Source organism: Leucoraja erinacea, chromosome 33, assembly GCF_028641065.1.
Source record: "Leucoraja erinacea ecotype New England chromosome 33, Leri_hhj_1, whole genome shotgun sequence".
NCBI lineage: Eukaryota > Metazoa > Chordata > Chondrichthyes > Rajiformes > Rajidae > Leucoraja > Leucoraja erinaceus.
In genome coordinates this window covers 19680344-19708200 of record NC_073409.1, presented here as the reverse complement: position 1 = coordinate 19708200, position 27857 = coordinate 19680344, and the positions used below count along the sequence as shown (strand labels likewise).

General features: G+C 45.2%; 1 protein-coding gene across 2 annotated transcripts in view; it reads left to right on the top strand.

The window, feature by feature from the left end:
- LOC129712782 (uncharacterized) overlaps positions 1-27857 on the top strand; it is a 246420-nt gene that overhangs the window by 206099 nt on the left and 12464 nt on the right. Inside the window, exon 3 of one of the 2 annotated variants that reach the window (XM_055661514.1) lies at positions 6430-6879. The exons of the other annotated variant lie outside the window; for it this stretch is intronic. Within the exon in view, the coding sequence (XP_055517489.1) occupies positions 6430-6468 (39 nt within the window). The 3' untranslated portion in view covers positions 6469-6879. Of the gene's footprint in view, positions 1-6429; positions 6880-27857 lie in introns of those variants that run through there. 2 annotated transcript variants of the gene reach the window in all.

The following is a 27857-nucleotide window of genomic DNA, read 5'->3' as shown; positions in this document are numbered from 1 at the left end:
AAGATGACTAAACATTATTGCCTTCCATCACAGTGAGGAATGTGGATTCCACTATGGTGAATGTCTATGTTAAAATGTGTTAAATGGTATCGTTGCTTTTCACCAAAGATCCTATAGCAAGCAAGATAGATCACTCAATGAAAAAGACATAGTACGGTCATGGGCAGGTTCATGGGTAATTTTAGGCCCCATTTCCGTAACCGGCTTCCGTCTCCGCACCAAAGATCCCGTAGCGGAGCAAAGATAACTAGTGCGGAGATGGAAGCCGGTTACGGAAACATCCTCGTATAAATAAAAGTTATTTGGTAAAAATCTTCTCCTCATTTTCAGAATTCTAATTTATTAACACAAACTGTTCCCCCGCAACGTTGATTACACTGCGAGTCGGGTCGGGTCAGGTTACTGAAATGGATGAAAAAAAGGCCCACGTTCCGCTCCGTTGCGTACTGCACGTCAGCCCATTGCACAATTTTTGCTTAACAATGATTGATTTAAACTTTATCCACTGGAACTAGTTATCTCACAAGGTCCAATGTTCTTAGTTTAGTTTAGCTTAGTTTGGTTTAGAGATACAGCTTGGCAACAGGCCCTTCGGCCCATCGAGTCCACACCGACCAGCAATCCTGCGCATTAACACTATCCTACACACATGAGAGACAATTATATATTTTATACCAAGCTAATTAACCTACAAACCTGTATAAGTCTTTGGAGTGTGGGAGGAAACCGAAGATCTCAGAGAAAACCCACGCGGGTCACCTGGGGTGGAAGGGGCCTCCCATGATATTGTTGGCTCTGGAGTTGCACCTCCTGATGTATAGTTCCTGCAGGGGGGAAAGTGAAGTTCCATAGTGCGTTCGGCCGAACGCACTACTCTCTGCAGAGCCTTCTTGTCCTTGGCAGAGCAATTCCCAAACCAGATGGTAATGTTGCCGGACAAGATGCTTTCCACCGCCGCTGCGTAGAAGCACTGGAGGATCCTCGGAGACACTCTGAATTTCCTCAATTGCCTGAGGTGGTAAAGGCGCTGCCTTGCCTTACTCACGTGTGCTGAGGCGTGTGATGCCCATGTCATATCCTCGGAGATGTGGACTCCCAGATATTTAAAACAGTTCACCCTATCCACAGGATCCCCATTTATCCTCAATGGAGTGTACGTCCTCGGATGATGTGCCCTCCTAAAGTCCATGACCAGCTCCTTCGTTTCTTTGATGTTCAAGAGGAGGCTGTTTTAGAGTGTTTTAGCTGCAAGGAGCGGTTGGACAAGGTATTGCTTTCTCTGGAACAGCAAAGGTTGAGGGGGATCCTGGTAGAACTATATAAAATTATGAGAGGCTTAGTCAGGATAGACAGTCAGAACCTTTTCTCCCAGGATGGAAAGATCATATACTGGAGGCATAGCTTTAAGCTGAGAGGAGCAACGTTTAACGCAGGTTTATAGGGCCGTGTTTTTACACAGAGGGTGGTGGGTGCTGGGAACACACTGCCAGTATTGGGAGTGGAGGCAGATATGACAGTGGCATCTTTTATAACAAGTGGATCTAAACGAGAAGTTTACAATACAATACAATACCGTTTATTTGTCATTTCAACCTCACATGAAGTTCAAACAAAATTTGGTTTCTTCAGTCATACAAGAAAAGAACCAAGACGCACACCAACACAATTTACACAAACATCCATCACAGTGAATCTCCTCCTCACTGTGATGGAAGGCAAAGTCTTGTCTCTCCCCTGCTCTCCATTCCTCTCCCGAAGTCAAAGTCAAAGCCCCAGCGGGCGCTAGCAAGTCACGCGCCCACTTAAAGCCGCGCCGGGCGATGTAAGGCCCTGCCCCGGGTCTTGATGTTGGAGCCCTCGGCGGGCGCCAGCAATTCCGCGGCCATTTAAAGCCGCGCCGGGCATTGTAAGACCCCGCTCCAGGTCACTCTCAACCCCGCAATTCGAGCGGGAGAAGTCGCCGTTGCCAGTGCCCCGCAAAGCGGTCTCCCACCGGGGACCCGCGAGCTCCCGGTGTCACCATCCACCGGAGTCGGGTCGCAGCAGCGAACCACCGCAGCTCTCCACGCTCCGAAGCCGGCCAGCTCCACGATGGTAGGTCCGCAGCTCCGCAGGCTCCGTGACTTGAGCTGTCATTTCGGTTGGAGGCCGCTCCACGGTGCTAGGCCCCAACGGCAACGGAGACCCGACAGGGAAAAGGTCGGGTCCCCGGACAGGGAAGAGATCTAAATGTTTCCCCCACCCACCCCCCTGCCCCCCACACATACACAGTCAAAAACCCACCACAAACTATACACTCAACCAGACAATAAACTAAAAAAAGACAGACGGACTGCAGAGGCCTCTGCGACGTCGATCGCGCCTCCAACCCTTATGGGTTTATGGGTGAAAAGACCATGTTTGCCTAAATAAGAAAGCAAATTTCGTGACCCCTCCAATTTCACATCTGGTTTAATTTCTCACCTAAGGAATAGCCACTATGATTGTACAGAGGCTATAACACAGTGATTGTTGGCGTATCACAGCAAGGCTATGATGGTGACACCATTAGATTATTGCATTCATAGCCCATATCTAGAATTCAACTTCCATCATTCCCATTCAGTTAATAGTCTGCCACTTAGAAAGGAAAATGCAGTCGGTCTCAGTAATAATGACCGTAAAACAGCTGGATTGATGTAAGAGTCTGTCATTTGCTCATCCTTACTTTTTCTGGCCTACATTCCACTCCCAGCCACGGCAATGCTGTTGATTTTGAAACTTACCTGTTAGAAGCCAACAAGGAAAAATTAATAAATTCTGAACTTGCCCAGTCAGGCCCACATCCTGAAAAATAAATAAAAGAATGAGACATCTAGGGTGGCACGGTGGCACAGCGGTAGAGTTGCTGCCTTATGGGGCTTGCAGCGCAGCTGATCCGGGTTCAATCCTGACTACGGGTGCTGTCTGTACGGAATTTGTACGTTCTCCCATTGACCTGCATGGGTTTTCTCGGAGATCTTCGGTTTCCTCCCACACTCCAAAGACGTACAGGTATGTAGGTAAATTGGCTTGGTAAATGTAAACATTGTCCCGAGTGCGTGTAGGATAGTGTTAATATGCGGGGATCGCTGGTCGGCGCAGACTCGGTGGGCCGAAGGGCCTGTTCCCGCGCTGTATCTCTAAACTAAACTCAACATCACGATTGCTAGAAATTGATTTGCAGACACTGTGGAAGGCTCAATTATAATCATGTATTGTCTTTCCGCTGGCTGGATAGCGCGCAACAAAGGCTTTTCACTGTGCCTCACTTGGTACACGTGACAATAAACTAAACTAAACTAAACTAAACTAAGCTGGACTAATTCACGACAATTATTAACCATCCATGGTTCCATGCTATCCCACTTTCTCATCCACTCCCCATACGTCAGGGGCAATTTACAGAGGCTGATTGGAAGGAGATAACCAGGGCATCCGTCATCTCTTTGTCAACTTGAGAACCATGCGATGTAAATCATCGGCTAATCAGAACTAGTTTTCAGGCTCTAATAGTAATTTTCTAGTTTTTTTCACTAATATTTATTTATTTCAAGTCCTCATTTACACTGGATCTTTTTATCTTTTCTCTAGACTTTTTTAATTTTGGAGATACAGCGTCCAAACAGACCCGTCGACACCGACCTTTACACTAGTTCTATGTTACGCCACTTATTCATTCCCTACACACTAGGGGAAATTTACAATGAATCTACAAACCTGCCTATCTTTGAGATGTGGAAGGAAGCCGGTGCACCCGGAGGTGGCCCACGTGGTCACAGGGAAAACGTGCAAACTCCACACAGACAGCACCCAAGGTCAGGATGGAACCCGGGTCTCTGGAGCTGCGAGGTAACAGCTCTACCAGTTGCGCCCCATACAGTCATTGCCTTTTACATACTGAAACCACTGGAATATTGAACAACATTATGGAAGTTGTACACAGCTCAGCTCTTGAATGAAACTCTACACGGTGTCTTTCAAATATTTTTAAAGCAATATCCAATTACTTTCTCCGTGTCTTTACTTAGTGCCCTTAAAAGATTAGAGTGGAGTGAATTTCTAGGCTAGATGTGTAGGGAGGTTCTATATGCACTTAAACTATAATTAGAAGGGCACGGTGGCACAGCGATAGAGATGCTGCCTTACAGCACCACAGACCCAGTTTTGATCTTGACTATGGCTGCTGTCTGTATGGAGTTTTTACGGTCTCCCTGTGACCTGCATGGGCTTTCTCCCACAACTCAATGACGTACAGGTGTGTAGGTTTCTTGGTTTCTTGGTTTCCTGGTCCTCTAAAATATTTAAACTGGGTTAGTTGGGTTCCGTGAAAAATTGTAAATTGTCCCTAGTGTGTCGGATAGTGTCAGTATAAGGGGTGATCGCCAGATGGCACGGACTCAGTGGGCTGAAGGGCCTGTTTCTGTGCTGTATCTCTAAAGCCTAAATGCATCTTGAAGTACTGAAACTTGCAAGGAAAACAGGCAGTGAGCTGGGACACAGGATAAACCTGGATACCTCTTTCACTCTGCTACAAACACTTACTGTAATTATATTATCTTAAGATTAGTAAACACCAGGAATAAACTCTTGCAGTAACATCTTACACTTGTGTCCATTCTATAGAAGTGGACCCCCTCCATATTAAGGGGACACACACTAAACTGCTCCCTCTGCTTTGTTTCTGCAGATCCCTGAGTGCTTTGCTCTGCCTGTTGCACAGTGCAGTTACGCTCCTCTTTAATACTTAGTGTGCCACCTGCTGCTCGAGTAAGGAAGGTGATGTTTCAATCATAAACTTTGTTCAGAATGCAAAAAAATCAAAATCAAAAAAACGTGCAAAATGCATTCATTCTTAGTGTCCATACATTAAATAGTGTCTAGTATAAATTTAGATTTAAAGATACAGCAGATACAGCAGAAACGGGCCCTTCGGTCTACTGAGTCGGCGCCAACCAGCGATACACTAACACTATCCTACACACTAGGGACAATTTGCAATCGTTACCGAAGCCAATTAACCATCTTTGGAGTGTGGGAGGAAACTGGGGCACCCCCGTGAGCACAATTACGAGAGCACAATTGAACACACCCACCTCCCCCGGAAGTCCCCCTGTAAACGTGGTGCGCAGGCCAGGTGAGGCGGCTGAACCTGCGGCCGAGGCTCTGGAACTCCGGCCAGGCCAGAGTCGACGGATCCATTCCCACAGCCGATGTCCGAGGCTTCGACCCCTTGGCACCTAGGCGGACCGCTCCGGTACCGTTCAACTCCCCTCCGAGTCCGCGACCTCTGTTGGGCTGGCAAAGCGGATAAATTCAGAAAGACTCTGGAACCAAGGGTGCTGGAAAATTGTTGACAGACCGGTACTTCCTGGACATTGCTGTAGGATAGGAACATTCTGCTGAATGCTGAGTTTGCCTGGATGTTTGACTGAATATCACCTTCTTACTGGCTCTGCCAATGAACCTCTCTCCCAGTCCTGTTTCCAGCTTGGCCTGGGCCCCTCTCCTCTTTTCTAACTTTCTCACCCCTATTCGATCAGTCTGAAGAAGTTTCCTGACCCAGTACATCATTTGTCCATTTCCTCCACTCATTTTGCCTGAGCTGCTGAGTTCTTCCTGCACTTTGTGTTTTGAATTAGGTGAGATTGACATTGGTGGGAAAACAGGCACAGAGTACTTGAGTAACCCAGCAGGTCAGGCAGCATCTCTGGGGAAAAAGAAGAGGTGACATTTCGGGTCGACCCTCCTTCTGACTGAGGAATACAGTACGAAGGTGATATTTAGGCAATCATCCAGACAAGCTTTAAAGCCCTGTCCCACGGTACAAGTTCATTCCAAGAGCTCTCCCGAGTTTAAAAAATATCAAACTCGTGGGAAGCACGGAAAATGAACGTAGCGGGTATGTCGGAGCTCGGGGACGTCTCTTAGCGCTAACGGCAGGTACTCGGGAAGACTCACTAACGGCAGGTAAGCACGGGAAGACTCGTGAAGATTTTTCAACATGATGAAAAATGTCCACGAGAGCCCCGAGTACCGACGAGTGGCCATTACCGTAAATCTCCGAGTCCAAATCAGGGCAAACTCTGGAGAACTCTTGGAATGAACTCGTACCGTGGGACAGGGGTTTCAGTCTGAAGAAAGATCTCGACCCAAATCATCACCTATTCCTTTTCTCCAGAGATGCTGCCTGGCTGCCTGAGTTACGTCAGCATTTTGTGTCTATCCAGCATCTAACCAGCATCTGCAGTTCCTTCCTGCACAATTTGGGTGTCATTGCATTGTGTTTGAACTCTACTCAATTTTACCCCCCTGACCCTGCATTAGAAACCCTGGCAGTTTTGCTTGTTAAATTCTGCTTTATAGCATATCGTCAGCAAACTCAACTGAACCTAATATTCTTGTCTGCAGATACATGGAAGGATGACCTACAAAACGAGTCAGGATTGAAATAAATTTGAAAGCAGAGGTGGAAGCAATCTGAGAAAGAGGTGGAAATAAGAAGGGTCCCAACCCGAAACATCACCCATCCACCTTCTCCAGAGATGCACCCTGACCCGCTGAGTTACTCCAGCACTTTGTGTGTATCTCTGGTGGGAACAATCTGCCTGCAATGCCAGGCAGTAAAGTTGGCTGAGAGCAGGATATCAACCCTGAATTATCACACCATTGCTTTTTTCAATGTAAACACGATAATTTTGATATGTGATTGAAAATGTCCACGGCTTCTCATTAAATCAGGTCTATAGTCAAGATCTATTGTCAAAGTTCGTTCATTAACATTCCCATTTTGGTAATAAAATAAAATCAAATAAAATGCATCCATTCTCTACTCCTCAGTATTTGGTTTAGTTTAGTTTAGTATAGTTTAGTTTAGAGATACAGCATGGAAACAGGCCCTTTGGTCTGCCATGTTCACGCCGGCTCTAGATCACCCGTTCACACTCATCTCATCCACTCTCTATACATAAAGGGGAAGTTTTGTTACAGAGGCCAAATAACCTAAAACCCTGCATGTGGCAAGGGCTCATCTACGAATCAACGCATCCTTATCTGGATCCATTTATCATGTGTGGGCTGCACAGTGGTGCAGTGGTAGAGTTGCTGACTTATAGCGCCAGAGTCCCAGGTTCGATCCTGACTAGTTGGTGCTGTCTGTACGCAGTGTGTACATTCTCCCTTTGACAACGTGGGCTTTCCCCGGGTGCTCCGGTTTCCGCCCACGCTTCAAAGGTTTGTAGGTTAATTGGTTTGGGTAAAAAAAATAGTAAATTGTTTCCAGTGTGTGGGAAAGTGCTAGTGTTCGGGGTGATGACTGGTCGGCGTGGACTCAGTGGGTCAAAGGGCTGGCTTCTGCACTATACCTCTAAAGTTTAAAGAATAGTGTAATAAGGGATGCTAGTTGTTTGCCACAGACTTGGTGAACCAAAGGACCTGTTTCCATGCAGTATCTCTCTGTGACTGTCTGATTACTGCCCTCCCTCTATGCCAAAATCAGTCACCCTGCACATAAGTGTGGCCTCTCAATAATAATGTCAAGAGAATCAATATTGTTTAGTTGTGTCATATGGAACAATGGAACAATGACATTCTCAGCATCATAACAGGCCGGTAAACACAATACACACAGAGAATATATTTAAAAAAATTAACTGAATTAATAATCCCAATACAATGATCAGCCATGATCACATTGAATGGCGGTGCTGGCTCAAAGGGCTGAATGGCCTACTCCTGCACCTATTGTCTATTGTTTATAAGTGCAAAAGAATCTGAAATACAACCAAAGACAGTCCATAGTTGACAGATGAGGTTAGTGTTGTCTAGTGTTCAAGAGCCTGATGGTTGTTGGGAAGAAGCTGTTGTTGAGACTGGTGATCATAGTTTTCAGGCTTCTGTGCTTTCTTCCCGATAGTTGGAGTGAAATTGAAACATGCTCATGGTGGTGTTAGTCTTTGATGACACTGGCTGCCTTTTTGAGGCACAATGTGAGGAAAAATTGCAAATGAACATTGATTAGATTTTAAAACTTGCCTGGACTTCAGCTGGCCATTAGGTGTTTTGTTTATTCACTAGTATCCATATTGATTGAGGTGAAGTGAGAGTTGACCTCTTCTAGGTTCGCAAGTTTTAGGAGCAGAATTGGGCCATTCGGCCCATCAAGTCTACTCTGCCATTCAATGATGGTTGATCTATCTTTCCCTCTCGACCCCATTCTCCTGCCTTCTCTCCATGACCCCTGACACCCGTACGAATGAAGAACTTTTGCCATTCGTTATGCAGAAGATCATTGTGTACTGCAAGGAAATAAATGTTGGTCATTCCTCCTTACACAGTTGGAGTAGAGCCGTTCTCTCAATCCTCGTCTGTCGAGAATTTATTTGTAGACACCAGTATCGGAGCAAATACACTGTGGACTGCTGTGCCAGCTGTGAACCATGAGCCGCAAGAACGGTTTTGTGCTGAGGTCCGATGCCATTAGCGTTAGACTGAGACTGTCCAAACAGAGATTATTCAATCGCTGTCAGGATAGTCTTGACTTCCACCCCATGGCCAAAGGGAATAGGAAACCATTCAAAGATCAGGAGCTGCACATTTAAAATTTAAACCAAAAGGTTCAAGGAGCATATGAGGAAGAATCTTTTTCAAATTTCTTTGAGGAACAGAAGGGGGACACTCTGGCCCATCAAGTCTATGCTAACCCATTCTCCCATTAGTTTTACCTGTGGTTTATTCTCCCCTCATTCCTATGAATTCCCTGCAGATTTCACCACAGCTCCATTCTTAGGCCAATTTACCCAGTCACCCGGGTAGAATTGTTAGTTTATTAAAATTGTTATTTAACTAAATTGTTAGTTTACAATTTTTTCAGCAAGGTTGAGATTCAATAATATTGCGAGGGCTGGAGCCTGGGGTGGGGGCAGTACATATGAGATATTCATTAGGTTGAGCTGCATCTGTAGGAAGAGAAACTGTTCATGTTTTATTAGTTGAAACTGTTAATGTTTTAGTGTAGGAAGGAACTGCGGATGTTGGTCTACACTGAAGATAGAAAGAAAATGGAAACAGCCCCTTCAGCCCAACTCATCCGACAAAGATGTCCCATATATATTAGTCTCATTTGCTTGCGTTTGGCCCAAAAACAGTATTGGCCCCAGCGTCTGTATGGAGTAACTCAGCAGGACAGGCTGCCTGACCCATTGAGTTGCTCCAGCGTTTTCCCAATGTTTTAGGTCAAAGATAGAATTGAAGAGAGTGTGAACACCATGCCGCCCACATGGACAGAAAATATTTCAGGACACTTCAGTGTGAAGAAGGGTAACAAACCGAAACATTGCCTGTCCATTCCCTCTCCGGATGCTGCCTGACCCACTGGATTCCTCCAGCACGTTGTGCGCTGCTCTAGAATCCAGCCTCGGCAGTTTCTTGCTCTGTCTCTCATTATTTTGTGCACTTGATCACCTCTCTCCCCAGCCTCCAGCATTCCAGAGAGGACAATCCAATTTTGCTGAACCTCCTCCTTATGGCTAATCCCTCCCGTGGTGTCGGGCACGACAGGGGGAGCAGCAGCGACCACAACCACCATAGGTGGGACTGCCTGCACCACCATGTGACACTGAACCTCAGTATTTGTAGACATGAAGATACAAGATACAAGATACAAGATAAATTTAATTGTCACGTGTGCCAGATGGCACAGTGAAATGAATTCCCATACAGCCATACAATAAAAATAAACAGGACTCAACACACTATAGAATTTAACACAAAACATCCCCACACAGCAGAATCAAAGTTTCCCACTGTGTGAGAAGGCACCAGAGTCAGTCTTCTTCCTCCACTGTTCCCCGTGGTCAGGGTCTCCCCAAGCCCTCCGCAGTTGCAGCTACGGGCGGCCCGATGTCCAGGACCGCTCGCCGGGATGATACCAGTCCGACGTCGGGGCTGCGGGACGTCCTCAGCGGCGTGGACACCAGAGTCGGCGCCCTCCTACCGGAGTCAGCGGCTTCCAAAGTCCGCAGGCCGCGCCGGGTGGAGACTGCTGCTGCAGATGCTGGAATCTTGAGTAGAACACACTGTGCTGGTGTAACTCAACGTATCAGGCAGCATCTCTGGGAAAACATGGAAAGTCAATATTATAGTTTGGGACCATTCTTCATACCTGGGTATTTGGCCATCCCAAGTGAATTAGCTGTGAGCAGTAGTGGAAATCACAAAACATGACCCCCTCACCCTCTGAGAAGGATATGCACCAGGTTATTTTGTGTAGGAAGGAATTGCAGATGCTGGCTTAAACCGAAGATAGACACAAAATGCTGGAGTAACTCAGGCAGCATCTCTGGAGAGAAGGAACGGGTGATGTTGCTGGTCGAGACAGCGTTGGCCCTTGTCATTGGGGCTCAAGGTGCAGATGGCCAAACTAATGTCAGGTGATTGTGCCCAGCCATTACCAATGATGCAGTGGATGGCCAGCCAGTGACAGGGATCAGATCAGCAGGCGCAGGATGGGCGCCCTTCACGCCCCTAGTCTAGCAGGATTACAAGAGATTATAGAGAGGGTAGACAATCAGAACCTTTTTCGCAGGATGGAAAAACAAATACTAACGCACATAAATTTAAGATGAGGGGAAATGTTTTAAAGAAATGTGCGGGACAAGTTTTATTACACAGAGAGCGGTGGGTGGAGGCAGATATGATAGTGGCACTAGAAATGTTTTGGTCATTTTAATTTAAACAGAAAGTGATGAGTGTCTGGAACATGCTGACAGGATGTGGTGGTTGAAGCAGATGTGTTAGTGGCATTTAAGAGAGTTTTGGAGAGGCATATGGTATGCAGGGCATGGATGGATATTGATTATGTGAAGGCAGATAAGAGTTGGTCTTGGCATCCTGCAGCACAGACATTATGGGCTGAAAGTAGACACAAAATGCTGGAGTACTTCAGCGGGACAGGCAGCATCTCTGGAGAGAAGGAATGGGTGACGTTTCGGGTCGAGACTCAAGGACTGTTCTGGTGCTGTACTGTTCAATGTTCTGTGGTCTTTGCTTTTTTTTTCCTTTTTTTTAATTAGCAGTACAGTAAATTACATTAATACATCACATATATCTTATTACATTATGTTGGACCACTTCATTTTTTGAGCTTTAAAAAAGATAGAAATAAAAGAAGTAAGGAAAGTGAGCAAGAATCGTGAAGGTCAGGTCAAGTCAAGTCAAGTCAATTTTATTTCTAAAGCACATTTAAAAACAACTCTCGTTGACCAAAGTGCTTTACCTCAGTGCAGGTACTAACGTGCTACATGCAATGGTACATAGATCTAACAATACATACATAAATACATACATACAGCGCTCGCTCAGAGGACCTCAAGAAACGCTTGTGAGTAGAAATAGGTTTTAAGTCTAGACTTAAAGGAGTCGATGGAGGGGGCAGTTCTGATGGGAAGAGGGATGCTGTTCCATAGTCTAGGTGCTGCAACTGCAAAAGCGCGGTGGCCCCTGAGCTTATACCTGCACCACCTACAGTTGGGATAGTCAGTAGCCCCAAGTCGGCCGACCTGAGGGGTCTGGAGGTAGAGTGGTGGGTTAGCAGATTTTTGATGTAGGTGGGGGAAAGCCTTTGTATACATATAGTAGGAGCTTGAAAATGATTCTGTACTGCACTGGGAGACATACAATGCAGAAACAAGCTCTTTTGCCCACTGATTCGATGTTGACCAGCGATCACCCTGTATGCTCGTGCTTTCCAAGGTACATTGTACCTAACTGTACATTACGTACAATTTACAATTTTACTGAAGCCATTTACCCACAAACCTGTACGTCCTTGTATTGTGGGAGGAAATCCGAGCACCCGGAGAAAACCCACATAGGTCAAGGGCAGAACGTACAAACTCCATACAGACAGCACCCATAAAATTGGGCAGAACGTACAAACTCCATACAGACAGCACGCATTGTCAGGATCGAACCCAGGTCTCAGGAGCTGTAGGGCAGCAACTCTACTGCTGCGCCACCGTGCCGACCCTTAATTGTAACTCACTTCCCTTGCTCATCGAATGATGAATACAAACAAAATGTGTTCCAAGGTCTGTGTATCCTTCCTACACTGTGTCACCTAACCCTCTTCCACCAATCCACATGATGGGGAATGGCTGCTGTATCACCATTGCTCCAGACATTGCAGCGATCTAATTGGCAGTGAGTCCTCCTCATCACTCATCAATTCAGGAACTTCTGGGCTTAAAAAAAAACCCCCGTTACGACTAAACACATGACAGGAGGGCCACATGTGCAGCGCAATTTTCAGTAAATCGCCTCCTCTTGCCACTTATCCTGTCATCATTCCTGCTTGTCTCTTCTTTAAGATCAGCATCAAGCAGAATAGGCACTAATCAGGTATCTCCTCAAGAGCCCTCAGCTGCAATACTTAAAGGAAGAGACAACCAACATTAACAACGTTCCCAGTCAACCAAAGAACTCTAACGTGTAAAGCAGCAGGAATCAATTCCCAATCATTTCTCCTTTATGTGAGGGCCTTTTCTGTTTAATATTATAAATGTAAAGATTTACATTACGCAGAGACAGATTACACAGACGGAAACTTGCTTGCGGTCTACTAAATGTATTATTTTACTGCTTGCCTTTTCACTGTTCCATCTACTGCTCAATCCAACAGATAACTTTAGGGCTATCTGCTGCAATATTATTAACATGCAGATTCTCTAATATCCAGACTCTTCAAAGTTCCTACATTTCTATGCCACAAAACACTTTCATCACTTCCTTTTTACTTTTAGTGTGGTTTAACACAGAGAGTGGCGAATCTGTGGTACTCTCTGCCACAGAAAGCAGTTGAGGACAGTTCATTGGCTATATTTAAGAGGGAGTTAGATGTGGCCCTTGTGGCTAAAGGGATCAGGAGGTATGGAGAGAAGGCAGGTACAGGATACTGAGTTGGATGATCAGCCATAATCATATTGAATGGCGGTGCAGGCTCGAAGGGCCGAACGGCCTACTCCTGCAACTATTTTCTACGTTTCTATGTTAACCAGTGTGGTTCCTTGCAATAGGTAGTAAGCTTACGGGCCTGACCCACTTTCGCGACCTTCACGGGCGACTGCCGGCACCCGCGATAGGTTGCCGAAATTTTCAATATGTTGAAAATTGAGCGGTGTCCAGAAAGACGTTACGACCCTTTGGAGGCATCTCACGACCGTGAGCGGTCTCCTATAGTTGTGAGGGGTCTCCTATAGTTGTGAGGGGTCTCCTATAGTTGTGAGGGGTCTCCTATAGTTGTGAGGGGTCTCCTATAGTTGTGAGGGGTCTCCTATAGTTGTGAGGGGTCTCCTATAGTTGTGAGAGGTCTCCTATAGTTGTGAGGGGTCTCCTATAGTTGTGAGGGGTCTCCTATAGTTGTGAGAGGTCTCCTATAGTTGTGAGGGGTCTCCTATAGGTGAGGGGTCTCCTATAGTTGTGAGGGGTCTCCTATAGTTGTGAGAGGTCTCCTATAGTTGTGAGGGGTCTCCTATAGTTGTGAGAGGTCTCCTAGTTGTGAGGGGTCTCCTATAGTTGTGAGAGGTCTCCTATAGTTGTGAGGGGTCTCCTATAGTTGTGAGGGGTCTCCTATAGTTGTGAGGGGTCTCCTATAGTTGTGAGAGGTCTCCTATAGTTGTGAGGGGTCTCCTATAGTTGTGAGAGGTCTCCTATAGTTGTGAGGGGTCTCCTATAGTTGTGAGAGGTCTCCTATAGTTGTGAGGGGTCTCCTATAATTGTGAGAGGTCTCCTATAGTTGTGAGGGGTCTCCTATAGTTGTGAGAGGTGTCCTATAGTTGTGAGGGGTCTCCTATAGTTGTGAGAGGTCTCCTATAGTTGTGAGGGGTCTCCTATAGTTGTGAGGGGTCTCCTATAGTTGTGAGGGGTCTCCTATAGTTGTGAGGGGTCTCCTATAGTTGTGAGGGGTCTCCTATAGTTGTGAGGGGTCTCCTATAGTTGTGAGGGGTCTCCTATAGTTGTGAGAGGTCTCCTATAGTTGTGAGGGGTCTCCAAAGTCGTAGCATCTTTCTGGTCGCCGGGTGCCGGCAGTCGCCTGTAAATGTCGAGTAAGTGTCGATAGGCTCTTAACTGGACAAGTTGACCAGTGCCTTGTGTTGAAGATCCAGAAATGTAAGCTCTGGCAGAACCACAGCCTAGCCCTCAACATCAGCAAGCAAAAAGAGTTAATCGTTGACCTACAGAGGTGTGAGTGTGAGTGGGGTAGAGGTGCCTCAGCAGTAGAGTTGCTGCTATATGGGCCTGTCCCACTTAGGCGACTTTTTAGGTGAATGCAGGAGATTACGCAGTCGCCAAATGGTCGCCGCAGGTTTGCGCGCGGGTGGTTGCTGGGGAGTCGTCTTCATGCTCGCGAGGAGTTCTGCATCCTGGGAACTAGTCGCGGCCTCATTACGCTCGCCGCAAATTTTTCAACATGTTGAAAAATTAGTGGCGACCAGGATGAATGAAGCCGCCATGGAGAGTAGCGAGAATTCTCACGCCATAGGTGGGGTCGCCAGGAGGTCGAAGGTTCTCGTAGGTTCTCGTACGTTGTAGCCGATGCTGACCGATGAATTTCATTGGCTCACTGGGAGAAAAAAAAACGTAAGCAGTAGTTTTCAAAACTAAGGATAACCAAAGATAATGTTAAATGTCCGCCAAGCTTTACAGACTTGTGCTTTATCCGTCTTAATTACAACGCCAACCTTCCTGTTCATCGCGGTGTGTGTCTGTATCACATTGGCTTTGCACCGTGTGAATTTCACTAAGACAGCGCTCCCTACGCTTGCCCTGTCCCCCGCCTGCATAACGGGCTGGTGAAGGAAGTGATGTGTGTGTGTGTGTGTGTGGTGTGTGTGTGTGTGTGTGTGTGTGATGTGTGTGTGTGTGTGTGTGTGTGTGTGTGTGTGTGTGTGTGTGTGTGTGTGTGTGTGTGTGTGTGTGTGTGTGTGTGTGTGTGTGTGTGTGTGTGTGTGTGTGTGTGTGTGTGTGTGTGTGTGTGTGTGTGTGTGTGTGTGTGTGTGTGTGTGTGTGTGTGTGTGTGTGTGTGTGTGTGTGTGTGTGTGTGTGTGTGTGTGTGTGTGTGTGTGTGTGTGCGTGTGCGTGTGTGTGTGTGCGTGTGTGTGTGTGTGTTCCACTCTGCCAGTCCCCGCTCCAGTTGCCGGTTTTTGAAAAATCACCGAAGTGGGACAGGCCCATTACAGACCCGAGTTGGATCCTGCCTGGGGGTGCTGTCTGTACGGAGTTTGTACATTCTCCCCGTGACCTGCATGGGTTTTCACCGGCTGCTCCAGTATCCCCTCACACTCCAAAGATGTACAGGTATGCAGGCTAATTGACTTGGTAAACTTGTAAATTGTGCCTAGTGTGTGTGGAATAGTGTTAGTGCGGGGGGTCGGTCACTTGTTGCTGGTTGGCACAGACTCGATGGGCTGAAGGACCTGTTTCTGTGCTGTATCTCTACACTAAAAGTAAAACTAAACTAAACTAAATTGTCGTCATCGAAGCAGCTTCTGTAGAGATGCTCAATTGCTTCAAACTCCTCGCCATCCATATCCCCAGCAACCTAACCTGGTCCCTTCACACAGATGCAGCGATCAAGAAAGCTCGTCAATATATTTGCTTTCTCAGTCTGAAGAAGGGTGTCGACCTGAAACATCACCTATTCGAGAAACGCTGCTTGACCCGCTGAGTTACTCCAGCATTTTGAGTCTATCTTTGATGTAAACCAGTTCCCTCCTACACATATTTACTTTCTTAGGCATTTGAGAAGATTTGACATGTCCGCAAGGATTATCATTAATTTCTACAGATGCGCTTTAGAAAGTATTGTGATGGGAGGCATCTCGGCCAGGTACGCAAACTGCTCTGCTCTTGACTGCCTGAGAGAGTGGTGAACTCAGCCCAGTCTACCACAGGCTCCTCACTTCCTTCCATCCAATCCATCTTCATGGCACGTTGCATCAGGAAAGCTGGAAGTATCGTCAAATATGCCTGCCACCCTGGCCACTCCTTTTTATCTCTTCTACCTTTGGGGAGAAGATACAGGAGCTTGAAAAGGATTAAGAACAGCTTCTTTCCCATGGCTATCCAGCTCCTGGACACATTGTGTAGGAAGGAACTGCAGATACTGGTTTAAACCGAAGATAGACACAAATAGCTGCCTGCCCCGCTGAGTTACTCCAGCTTTTTGTGTCTGTCTCCTGAATAAATTACCTCTTTCACACCCATTTTGCAGAAATGTCACCACAAACTCTAACTATTAACTCTACCTCATTTGGTTATTCCGTGGTTCAATTTCAGTGTATTTTTGCACTACTTCAGATTGTTCTACAATTTTGCACCAAACTTCTATTTGAACCGATTTTTATTATTATATTTATCAATATCATGTTATTATATTTATCAATATTAGGCTGTTTATTCATGTAAACAAGCAATTTAATGCACCCTTATGTATATGACAATCAACTGGCTCATTCTAATCTGAGATTTGGTTGCCACTGTAAATCGTCGGTTTAAATCGTCAGCATCTGCAGTTCCTTCATAAATATATTACTTTTCTTCTTGCCTATGGTGTACACAGCCTAAAGTTGTAGGGTTCATCAACCCTTTTAAGTCTAGACTTAAAACATATTTCTACTCTCAAGCCTTTCTTGAGGTCCTCTGAGGGTGCGTTGTATGTACGCATCTAATGTATGTATTGTCGATCTATGTACCACTGTATTTAACACGTTAGCACCTGCACTGATGTAAAGCACTTTGGTCAACGAGAGTTGTTTTTAAATGTGCTATAGAAATAAAATTGACTTGACTTGATTTGACTTGACGACTTGTTCTATTTGATCTTATTTGATTGTGCATACCAGGTTGATTGCATTAGTTGAAACAAGGCGGACCATGTGAAGGTTGCAATCTCCAACCCCAACATATTACTCGAAATGTAGCCTTGCCAATGTCGTGTACACCCATAATCCTGTTTTTAAAAATATATGTTTTTTAATATTTATTTTATTGGAGGCAATTGTACAAAAAACTTGAAAATTACAACTTTGTCAACAGCTTCAATGTTAACATTTTCCAAACAGAATATTAAAAAGAGAAGAAGGAGAAGAGAGAGAGAAAAGAAAGAAAGAAGCAAAGAGAGGAGATATATCCATCGACCCACCCATATACCCGCTCACCCAGCCCTACGATCAGTTTCAAATTTGTGTTCAACTATTGTGTTATTCGAGAAATTCAATAAAAATTGTTCCAGTTTATCATTCAAGACAAACTTAATCCTCTCTAGATGTAGTGTGTCTGTCATTTCTGTAATCCACAACTTCACTGGAGGGACTGCAGTCTTTTTCCAGAAGTTAAGTATGTATTTTTGCTGATATTAGACCGTAATCGAGAAAGTGTCGTTGAAAGACCATTACATTACTACATGCCTCTCATATTTCCAGTATTCCTGCCAATGTGTAACACATTTATCTGAGTTAAACTCCATCTGCCATTCCTCGGCCCATTGGCCCATTTGATCACGATCCAGTTGCAATCAAGGACAACCTCCTCCACTGTCCAAGCTGCCACTCATTTTAATGTCATCTGCAAACCTACTAACCGGCCACCTACAGTCACATCCAAATTGTTCATGTCTAACGTAGTTTAATTTAGAGACACAGTGCAGAAACAGGCCCTTCGGCCCACTGAGTCCGTGCCGACCAGCGATCCCCACACATTAACACTATCTTACACACACCAGGGACTATTTATACATACACCAAGCCAATTAACCTACAAACCTGTACATCTTTGGAGTGTGGGATGAAACCAAAGATCTCAGAGCAAACCCATGTAAGTTACGGGGAGAACGTACAAATTCCGTACAGACAGCACCCATAGTCGGGATCGAACCTGGGTCTCCGGCGCTGCAAGCGCTGTAAGGCAGCGACTCCACCGCTGCGCCACCGTGCTGTGTTAATAATCAACGACATTAGAACTGACTTCCTGATATGTGTTACTTTGTCAAAGCCACACTAAGCAAATCATTCTGACCTGGGTAATGCACTGAGTGCAGATGGCATGAGATGATCTGGCTAAATGTGGTACCAGTATATCCATCTGATCTGAACTGAACATATGTAACTGGCCGGGTTAGTCTCTGTTAAAGTCGGGTCGTGTTGCTAGGCTCCGGGACGGTGAGAAATGTTCCCACTGATTGGAATATTAATAACCAGAGGAGACTGATTTACTATTACATGGCAAGATCAGAAGGGAGATGAGAAGAATTTTTTTTTTAAACATATGGCCCTCAATTATGATGTGGAATTCACAGCTTAAAACGACGGCTGCAACTTTCCAAAGGGAACTAAACTCATACTTGAAAGCAAAACATTTTGGGGCAATGTGGAAAGGGATGCGAGAGTGGGGATAATTGCCAATCCCTTTTACAAAGGGAAACAGGCACCATGTGGCTTCTCCTGTGCTGTATAGTTTCAGCGCTGCATTAATTGGTCGATTCCATCAGAAAATGTCCAGGATAGCTGGTGCAATAGTAATGGTACGTCTGAGCTGCAGAGTTGAAGGCAGGAGAGGAGGCTGTAAGCTTTCCAAGGGCACTAAACATTGGTGTAGAGAGCTGATGCTACAATATTTTGTGCTGACCCCTGGTGCCTGGAAATGAAGAGTGTTCCACTGTTATCCCCCGCTTTCTGAGCATAACATTGAGAAGCTAACAGAACAGCACGGTGGCGCAGCGGTAGAGTTGCTGCCTTACAGCACCGGTGACCTGGATTTGATCCTGACTACGGGTGCTGTCTGTGCGGAGTTTGTAAGTTCTCCCCGTGACCACGTGGTTTTTCTCCGGGTGCTCCGGTTTCCTCCCACAATCCAAATCCAAAGTTTGTAAGTTAATTGGCTTTGGTAAAATTGTAAATTGTCCCTAGTGTATAGGATAGTGTTAGTGTACGGAGTAATCGCTGGTCGGCGTGGACTCGGTGGGTCGAAGGGCCTGTTTCCGCGCTGTATCTTTAAACTAAACTAAAAAGTTTTTTTAAATGACATACAAGAAGCCTAGTGAGCCCATAAATTTGCTCGTTTGAGTGGAGCTAAAATAACGGCAGCTTGAAGAGGTGCAGAAGACTCTCTGTGCAGGCGCAGAGCTGATGAGAGGGAACTGTGACATGTGATCGCGGCAGAAGGTACCTCCGTGGAATCTGTCCCTACTGGCAACATGCCAGCTGCAATTACATGTAGCCCATTGTAATCCTTGAGTTAAAATGACAGATTGAAAACAAATCCTGTACTTTTTCTCTTCCTTTATTCCACGGGTTTGACTCCTCAATGCATCAATGAAGATTTCTTCATTTCAGCCCGAACAATGGAGTTCTCACAGGGCTGTGATGACATCATTCCCCACTTGGAGAGCTGCAGATATATAATACAGGGGATCGTGGGAACAACGCACTTCCATTTACAAGCTGGGGAGACTGGACAGTGAGGCTGAGCCAAGACAATTGTACATCAAAGGGGGACACGCACACAGAGGAGTGAAACTGCAGCCGCACAGTCCCGCGTGCCATTCGTTATGTCGAGTTCATATTCTTTACGATACCGCAGCATAGAATTCCATCTGATCGCCTCGTAACTCAGATGGATCCTTCATCGCCACCTTTAACCCTTTCTCAGTACAATCCTGCATCAGAACACATTCAGCGATGCTCCCCTTGTGTGTGTGTGTGTGTGTGTGTGTGCGTCCCATACTGTCGGGACTGGAGACCATTTTAGATTTGACTGCAGCTCGTCACGTACTGTAAGGAAATGTGAATGGACAATGGTAACACTGAACTATCACAGCGACAGCCAAAGTGGGTGCAACAATGTTACCACATGCAGCATTACTGGCACAGTTTTATTTCTTAGGTTAAAATATTGGATTTTTTTTTTTGGCAACAACCCATTCAAGTTTTTGCTTAATTGCAATTTATTCATTTAAACTAGGTGCAACTGGCCAGTGTTTATTGCTCATCCCATATTGCCCTGGAACTGAATATATTGCATTGCCAATACTGAGGGCATTTAAGATGGTCACATTACTATGCATCTGAGTAACATATTTTCGTTTAGAGATACAGCGTGGAACCAGGCCTTTCGGCCCACCGTGTCTACGCCGATCATTGATCACCCGTACACCAGCTTTATGCTATCTCACTTTCGCATTCTACACACTCAGGGCAGTTTACAGAAGCAATTAAGCAACAAACCTACACATCTTTGCAATGCGGAAGGAAACCGGAGCACCTGGAGAAAACCCACGTGGTCACAGGGAAAACGTACAAACTCCACACAGTCAGCACAGACAAATCCAATGAATCCTTTTCTGAGATAGACACAAAATGCTGGAGTAACTCAGCGGAACAGGCAGCATCTCTGGGAAGAAGGAATGGGCGATGTTTCAGACTGAAGAAGGATCCTAAGTAAAATGATTAGTAAATACAAGGAACTGCAGATGCTGGCTTATAAAAATACACAAAGTGCTGGAGTGCCTCAGCGGATCAGGCAGTATCTGCGTCTGATGTAAGCAGCGTATGAATAAGTGTTGCAACCTGAAACATCACCTATCCATGTTCTCCAGAACCATTGAGTTACTCCAGAACTTTGTTCCTAGAATGATTTGCAAATATATTTACCGATATTTTTGGAATAGACACTAGTCTTTTTGATGTATAATTTGTTCAGCTGGGCAGGTAGCATCTGTGGAGGGAAATAGTCCAAATGTTTTTTAACTTTGATTTTTAAATTAATTTGAAATAATAAAATGAATATTTTAGGTTGATGGCTTTTCACCAGAAATGTACAGTCTTTGGAAGAGATGTAATGATGAAATTAATTTTTGATAGAAGGGAACCGAGTCCTTACAGAGGAAGGACCTCAATGTGAAGGAATGTCTCAACTTGAAATCTTTGCCTATCCATATTCTCCAGAGATGCTGCCTAACCTGTTGAGCTACTCCAGCACGTGAATGCTTATTTGCAGCAGCGTATCTTGTCTGTAAACATGAAGTGCAACACAGGGAGCATTCGACTTAAGTAGTTTGAGGAGACTGAAGAAGGTCCATCTGTCTCCTCAGATCCTGGTGAACTTCTACCGCTGCACCATCGAGAGCATCCTTACCAACTGCATCACAGTATGGTATGGCAACTGCTCTGTCTCTGACCGGAAGGCATTGCAGAGGGTGGTGAAAATTGCTCAACGCATCACCGGTTCCTCGCTCCCCTCCATTGAGTCTGTCCAAAGCAAGCGTTGTCTGCGGAGGGCGCTCAGCATCGCCAAGGACTGCTCTCACCCCAACCATGGACTGTTTACCCTCCTACCATCCGGGAGGCGCTACAGGTCTCTCCGTTGCCGAACCAGTAGGTCGAGGAACAGCTTCTTCCCGGCGGCTGTCACTCTACTCAACAACGTACCTCGGTGACTGCCAATCACCCCCCCCCCCCCGGACACTTATTATTATTTATTCAAATCATTTGCTATGTCGCTCTTCCAGGGAGATGCTAAATGCATTTCGTTGTCTCTGTACTGTACACTGACAATGACAATTAAAATTGAATCTGAATCTGAATCTGAATTAAGTTGTAGTCACAGAGTCGTACAGCATGAAAGCAGGCCCTTGTTCATACCAAACAAGTTTTGGTTGACCGAGCTAGTCCCATCTGCCTACATTTAGCCCATATCCCGCCAAATCTTTCCTTTTCATGGACATGTGTCAGTGCATCTTGTATACTGCCATTATGCACACCTGCGCAGCTTCCTCTGGCAGTTTGATCCACACACCAACCACCTTCTGCAGGAAGGAATTGCCATTCAGGTCTCAATTGCTCCTCACCTTAAATCTGTGCCCTCTCATTCTGGACTCCCCTGCCTTGGTAAAAGAGTTTGTGATAGATATTGGTCATCGGTGCATGCCCAGGGGTGGAAGCTGAGAAGCTGATAAAGAGATGGATCTTGTGAAAGTGAGATGAGGATGAGACCAACAGTAAAGCTGAATAAATCTTCCCATTCAAGATGAGAGATTTTTCTGGCTTTACATTGTACTAAACATTATTCCCTTATAAGGTTTAGTGCAAGGTCAGTCTGAAGAAGGGTCGTGGCCCGAAAAATCACCCACTGGATAGACTCGGCTAGTACTCGCTAGAATTTAGGAGATTGAGGGGGGATCTTATAGAAACTTACAAAATTCTTAAGGGGTTGGACAGACTAGATGCAGGAAGATTATTCCCGATGTTGGGGAAGTCCAGAACAAGAGGTCACAGTTTAAGGATAAGAGGGAAGTCTTTTAGGACCGAGATGAGAAAATCATTTTTTTACACAGAAAGTGGTGAATCTCTGGAATTCTTTGCCACAGAAGGTAGTTGAGGCCACAGTTCATTGGCTATATTTAAGAGGGAGTTAGATGTGGCCCTTGTGGCTAAAGGGACCAGGGGGTATGGAGAGAAGGCAGGTACAGGATACTGAGTTGGATGATCAGCCATGATCATATTGAATGGCGGTGCAGGCTCGAAGGGCGAAATGGCCTACTCCTGCACCTATTTTCTATCTTTCTATTCCTTCTCTGCTGCCTGACCCGCTGAGTGACTCCAGCATTTTGTGTCTATCTTTGGTTTAAACCAGCATCTGCAGTTCCTTCCTACACATTCCCTTATCATGTTTATAGATACAGAGATTCAGCGTAGAAACAGGCCCTTCAGCCCACTGAGTCCGTGCTGACCAGCGAACCCTGCACATTAGCATTACCCTACACACACTAGGGACAATTTACATGCATAGCAAGTGTACAAACCCAAATCTAATTTACCAACAAACCTGATGTCTTTGGAGTGTGGGATGAAACAGAAGATCTTGGAGAAAACCCACGCAGTCACGGGGAGAACGTACAACCTCCGTACAGACAGCACCCGTAGTCGGGATCGAACCCATGTCTCCGGTGCTGCAAGCGCTGTAAGGGCTGCAACTCTACCGCTGCGCCACCATGCCGCCCTTTTGTTGGTTCTGGCAATCAAAATTATTCCTGGGCTTCAGGTGACAAGTGACCTGTGGATATTTCAAAGGCACTTTCTCCTTGTGACGGTGTGAGATCTCTCCAGGTACATAGGCTTTATTGTACATAATATATAGAACATGGAACAGTACAGCGTAGGAACAGGCCCTTCGGCCCACAATGTCTACACCGAGCATGACGCCAAGATAAACTAATCTCATCTGCCTGCACGTGATCAATGTCCCTCATTCCAGGAACCTATCTAAAAGCCTCTTGAATGCCACTGTTGTATCTGCCTCCACCACCACCGCTGGGTAAGTGCATGCCTCTCGTATATAACACCATGAAATCTATCGTCAACGTGCAGATTAACAAGTTAATGGCCACTGCAAAATTCCGCTTGGTAATTGGGGAATAATCGGACACAAGGAAAATTAGTAAGAGCAGGATTGTTCAATGGGCTTCAATAGACGCTATCAGTAGAAAAGGCTCATGTCTCACAAGGTCTACGGCCAGCCATGATGGCTGGCTATTGGAATTTACAGATTGTGTGTTAAGGTAATGAGCCTAGTTCTATTCTTGAAATGCACACCCCATCTCAACTAACTGAAACATATAAGATTGTTAAGGGCTTGGACACGCTAGAGGCAGGAAACAGGTTCCCGATGTTGGGGGAGTCCAGAACCAGGGGCCACCGTTTTAGAATAAGGAGTAAGCCATTTAGAACGGAGATGAGGAAACACTTTTTCTCACAGAGAATGGTGAGTGTGGGGAATTCTCTGCCTCAGAGGGCAGTGGAGGCAGGTTCTCTGGATGCTTTCAAGAGAGAGCTAGATAGGGCTCTTAAAAATAGCAGTCAGGGGATATGGGGAGAAGGCAGGAACGGGGTACTGATTGGGGATGATCAGCCATGATCACATTGAATGGCAGTGCTGGCTTGAAGGGCCGAATGGCCTACTCCTGCACCTATTGTCTATTGTCTATTGTCAACTAGAGAGCATTCCTGAACTACTATCTACATCAGTGGAGCCCCTCAGGCTATCATTGAACGGACTTTAGTTTAGTTCAGTTTAGTTTCGTTTATTATCACCTGTACTGAGGTACAGTGAAAAGCTTTTGTTGCGTGCTAACCAGTCAGCGGAAAGACAATACATGATTACGATCGACCATTGCACACAGATACATGACAAGGGAATAACATTTAGTGATAGATAAAGCCAGTAAAGTCCGATCAATGAAAGCAATAGGCCTCCAATGAGATAGATAGTAGTTCAGGACTGATCTGTCGTTGAGATGGGGTGTGCATTTCAAGAATAGAAAGCAATAAAAGTACTGGGCAAGTTCTGGACGTGCTATGAAGTTGCTCTGTGGTTAACACATAAAAGAAAGGCTCATTTATATTCTGAATGGAGGAATCTCAAATTTAGCTACGAGTGAGTGGGAGAAACACAGATGGCTTGAAACAAGGCTGCAAACAATAGACAAAAGGCACGATGGAGAAGAACAACAACCCCAATTATTTTTGATTGGTTAACCTCTGCCCTCAGCGTGATGAACTGACTCCATGGAAATTAGGACAAACCAATCAGAAAAGTGCAGAATTAATGACTTGCTATCATCATCCGCTGGTGATTAGCACCCACCCCTCATCTGACATAGATGAGATGACAAAAGAAAACCAAGTGGAATATTACAAGATTCACAGGGTTCATTGCCAGTAATGCATAAGAAAGTCAAACAACAAAATAGACGGAGCTTAATAAAGAAAAAAAAATCCAAACAGATTGACAAAGGGAGTCAGTGCAGGAACTGTGCCAACACTTGAAAGAGGATCTTACACTCTCTGCTCCCCTCTCACTAATTGTCGACCGCCCAAAGTTGTTAATTGCCTCCCAATCAAGGAGAAAATAGCTCAGACATCTGGAAAATGAGCAAATCCGCAAGATGCAAAAGCTTTGTTCAATTCACCCCTGGTTTTCCAACCGACCTCCTCTCCCCAAGGCAGTTCCACTTGCCATGCCGCCATTTGTGAAGTCATCGCAGCCCTCTGCTAATGTTGTCCACCTCACCAATCTTCACACATTGGGTTGAGATAGTGAGCAAAACCAAGCAATCTCATTAGATCCCAGTGCTGTTTCCCCCGCAAAAAAAAAAAATACACACTTCCCAGCAAATGTTACTGGAATAAGAGTCAGGAATGAGAACTTGGACAAAGTTTGCCTTTCCCTCTCATGCAAGCCATTTACAAATCCCCCATTTGCAGTAATTTTACAAAATGCCACGAATGAGATCATTTAAAGAAAGAAAGGAAGAAAAGAAACTGTCCTCACGTTCTTCTTTTCAAATTCACTTCAACTCGAACTGCTTGCTTCAAAGATCAATAATCACTTCACTCGTGTTGTCAAACTTGGTGAAGAATCTGACAGATAGCAATGAGATGAGTGGCTAGCTATTATAACCTTCTTCGTTGATTGGTAAATGTAATAATTGCCCCTAGTGTGTGTGTAGGATAATGTTAAAATGCGGGTATTGCTGGTCGGCACGGACCAGGTGGGCCGAAGGGCCTGTTTCCGCGCCGTATATCTAAACTAAACTAAAGATAACAAGCCTTTGAACCAGTTAATCTTTTTAAGCACCATGTTCAGGGACATTAAATTGCTCTCACAATTTAAGTCTTCTGGTTGCTGAGATGTTGATACTGGGTTGATTAATAAAATATATAGCAACATAAGAAATAGCTCAGCAAATTATTTTGGAAATTTGTAACTGGTAGATCAAAAAGCCACCCCCAAACAGTCTGAATAGATGTCGCTAATGAATGAACAGGTATACAGCTTTCTGGTAAATCTGTATTAATTCAACTCCAAAACCTAGAATTCCCCCCTGAATTCCCCTCCCAACGTGAATACGAAAGTCCCATTTTTGATTTAGTCCCTTGAGATAAATGCCAATCTTCCTTGAGCTGATTTGAATCCTTTTTCATTTGTCAACAGCTCAAGCCATATAGCATTCGACTGACTTTATTGCAATTTACCAAATAGAGTGAAAGAGAGTCATGGAGTGATACAGTGTGGAAACAAGCCCTTCGGCACAACTTGCCCACACCAACCAACATGTCCCATCTACACTAGTCCCACTTACCTGCATTTGGCCCATATCCCTCCAAACCTGTCCTATCCACGTACTTGTCTAATTACTTCTTAAACACCCCTGTCTCAACTACCTCCTCTGGCAGCTTGTTCCATATGCCCACAACCCTATGTGTAAAAAAGTTACCTCTCAGATTCCCATAAAATCTTTCCCCCTCACCTTTATATATACCTCTATAAGATCGCCTGTTATCCTCCCTCGCTGCAGGGAATAGAGTCCAGGCCTGCTCAACCTCTGGTAAAATATTAATATTACTGTGATTAAATAATAAGATTAATCTGGTAAAAATTAATGATTTGAGTATAAGAGTCAGGAAGTCATGATGCAGATTTATAGCAATTTGGTTAGGCCACATTTGGGGTATTGCGTAGAGTTTTGGTTGCCCAAAACAGGAAGGGTGTAGAGGAGGTCTACCAGAATTATTATGTAGGAATGAACTGGAGATGCTGGTTTATACCAAAGATAGACACAAAATGCTGGAATACCTCAGCGGGTCAGGCAGCATCTCTGGAGAAAAGGAACAGGTGATGTTTCGGGTCGAGACCCTGAAGTTGGGCCTGAACCAGAAACGTCACCTATTCCTTTCCTTCTGAGATGCTGCCTGACCCACCGAGTTATTCCAGCATTTTGTGTCCAGCATTCCAGCATTATCCAGAATGATGCCTGGATTAGAGCGTTTTAGCTTCAGGGAGAGATTGGATAGGCTTGTATTGTTTTCTCTGGAACGACAGGAGGTTGAGGAAAAACCTGACAGAAGTATATAAAATTATTGGTATTGGGACTTTAATTGCCACATGTACCGAGGTACAGTGAAATTCATGTTTGTATACAGTTTAGTAGAAGTATCATTATACATAAGCACTTAGAAACATATTAGATACATATTAGATAAGCACCTCAGATACAGTACAAGTGTACACTGAGATAGTACACAGAGTCTTTAAGAAGGAACTGCAGATGCTGGAAAATCGAAGGTAGATAAAATGCTGGAGAAACTCAGCGAGTGCAGCAGCACCTATGGAGCGAAGGAAATAGGCAACGTTTTGGGCCGAAACCCTACAATAAGCAACGTTTCGTTGAAGAAGCTGTTCCTGGACCTGCTGGTCCTGCAACGGAGAGACCTGTAGCACTTCCCGGATGGTAGGAGGGTAAACAGTCTATGGCTGGGGTGGGAGCAGTCCTTGACGATGCTGTGCGTCCTTCGCAGACATCGCTTGCTCTGGACAGACTCAATGGAGGGGAGTGAGGAACCGGTGATGCGTTGGGCAATTTTCACCACCCTCTGCAATGCTTTCCGGTCGGAGACAGAGCAGTTGCCATACCACATACTGTGATGCAGTTGGTAAGGATGCTCTCGATGGTGCAGCGGTAGAAGTTCACCAGAATCTGAGGAGACAGATGGACCTTCTTTAGTCTCCTCAGGAAGAAGAGACACTGGTGAGCCTTCTTGACCAGTGGTGGAGGCAGATATGATTGTACTGAAAAGGCTTTTGGAAAGTCACATGGATATGCAGAGAAAATCGATCAGCCAGTAGATCGGACAATAGATCAGCCAGCCTTGTAACTGTCATCAAATAATTTGACCAAAATTGGCTTGCATTTATATAGCATCATGCACATCCCCTTTCAGTATATT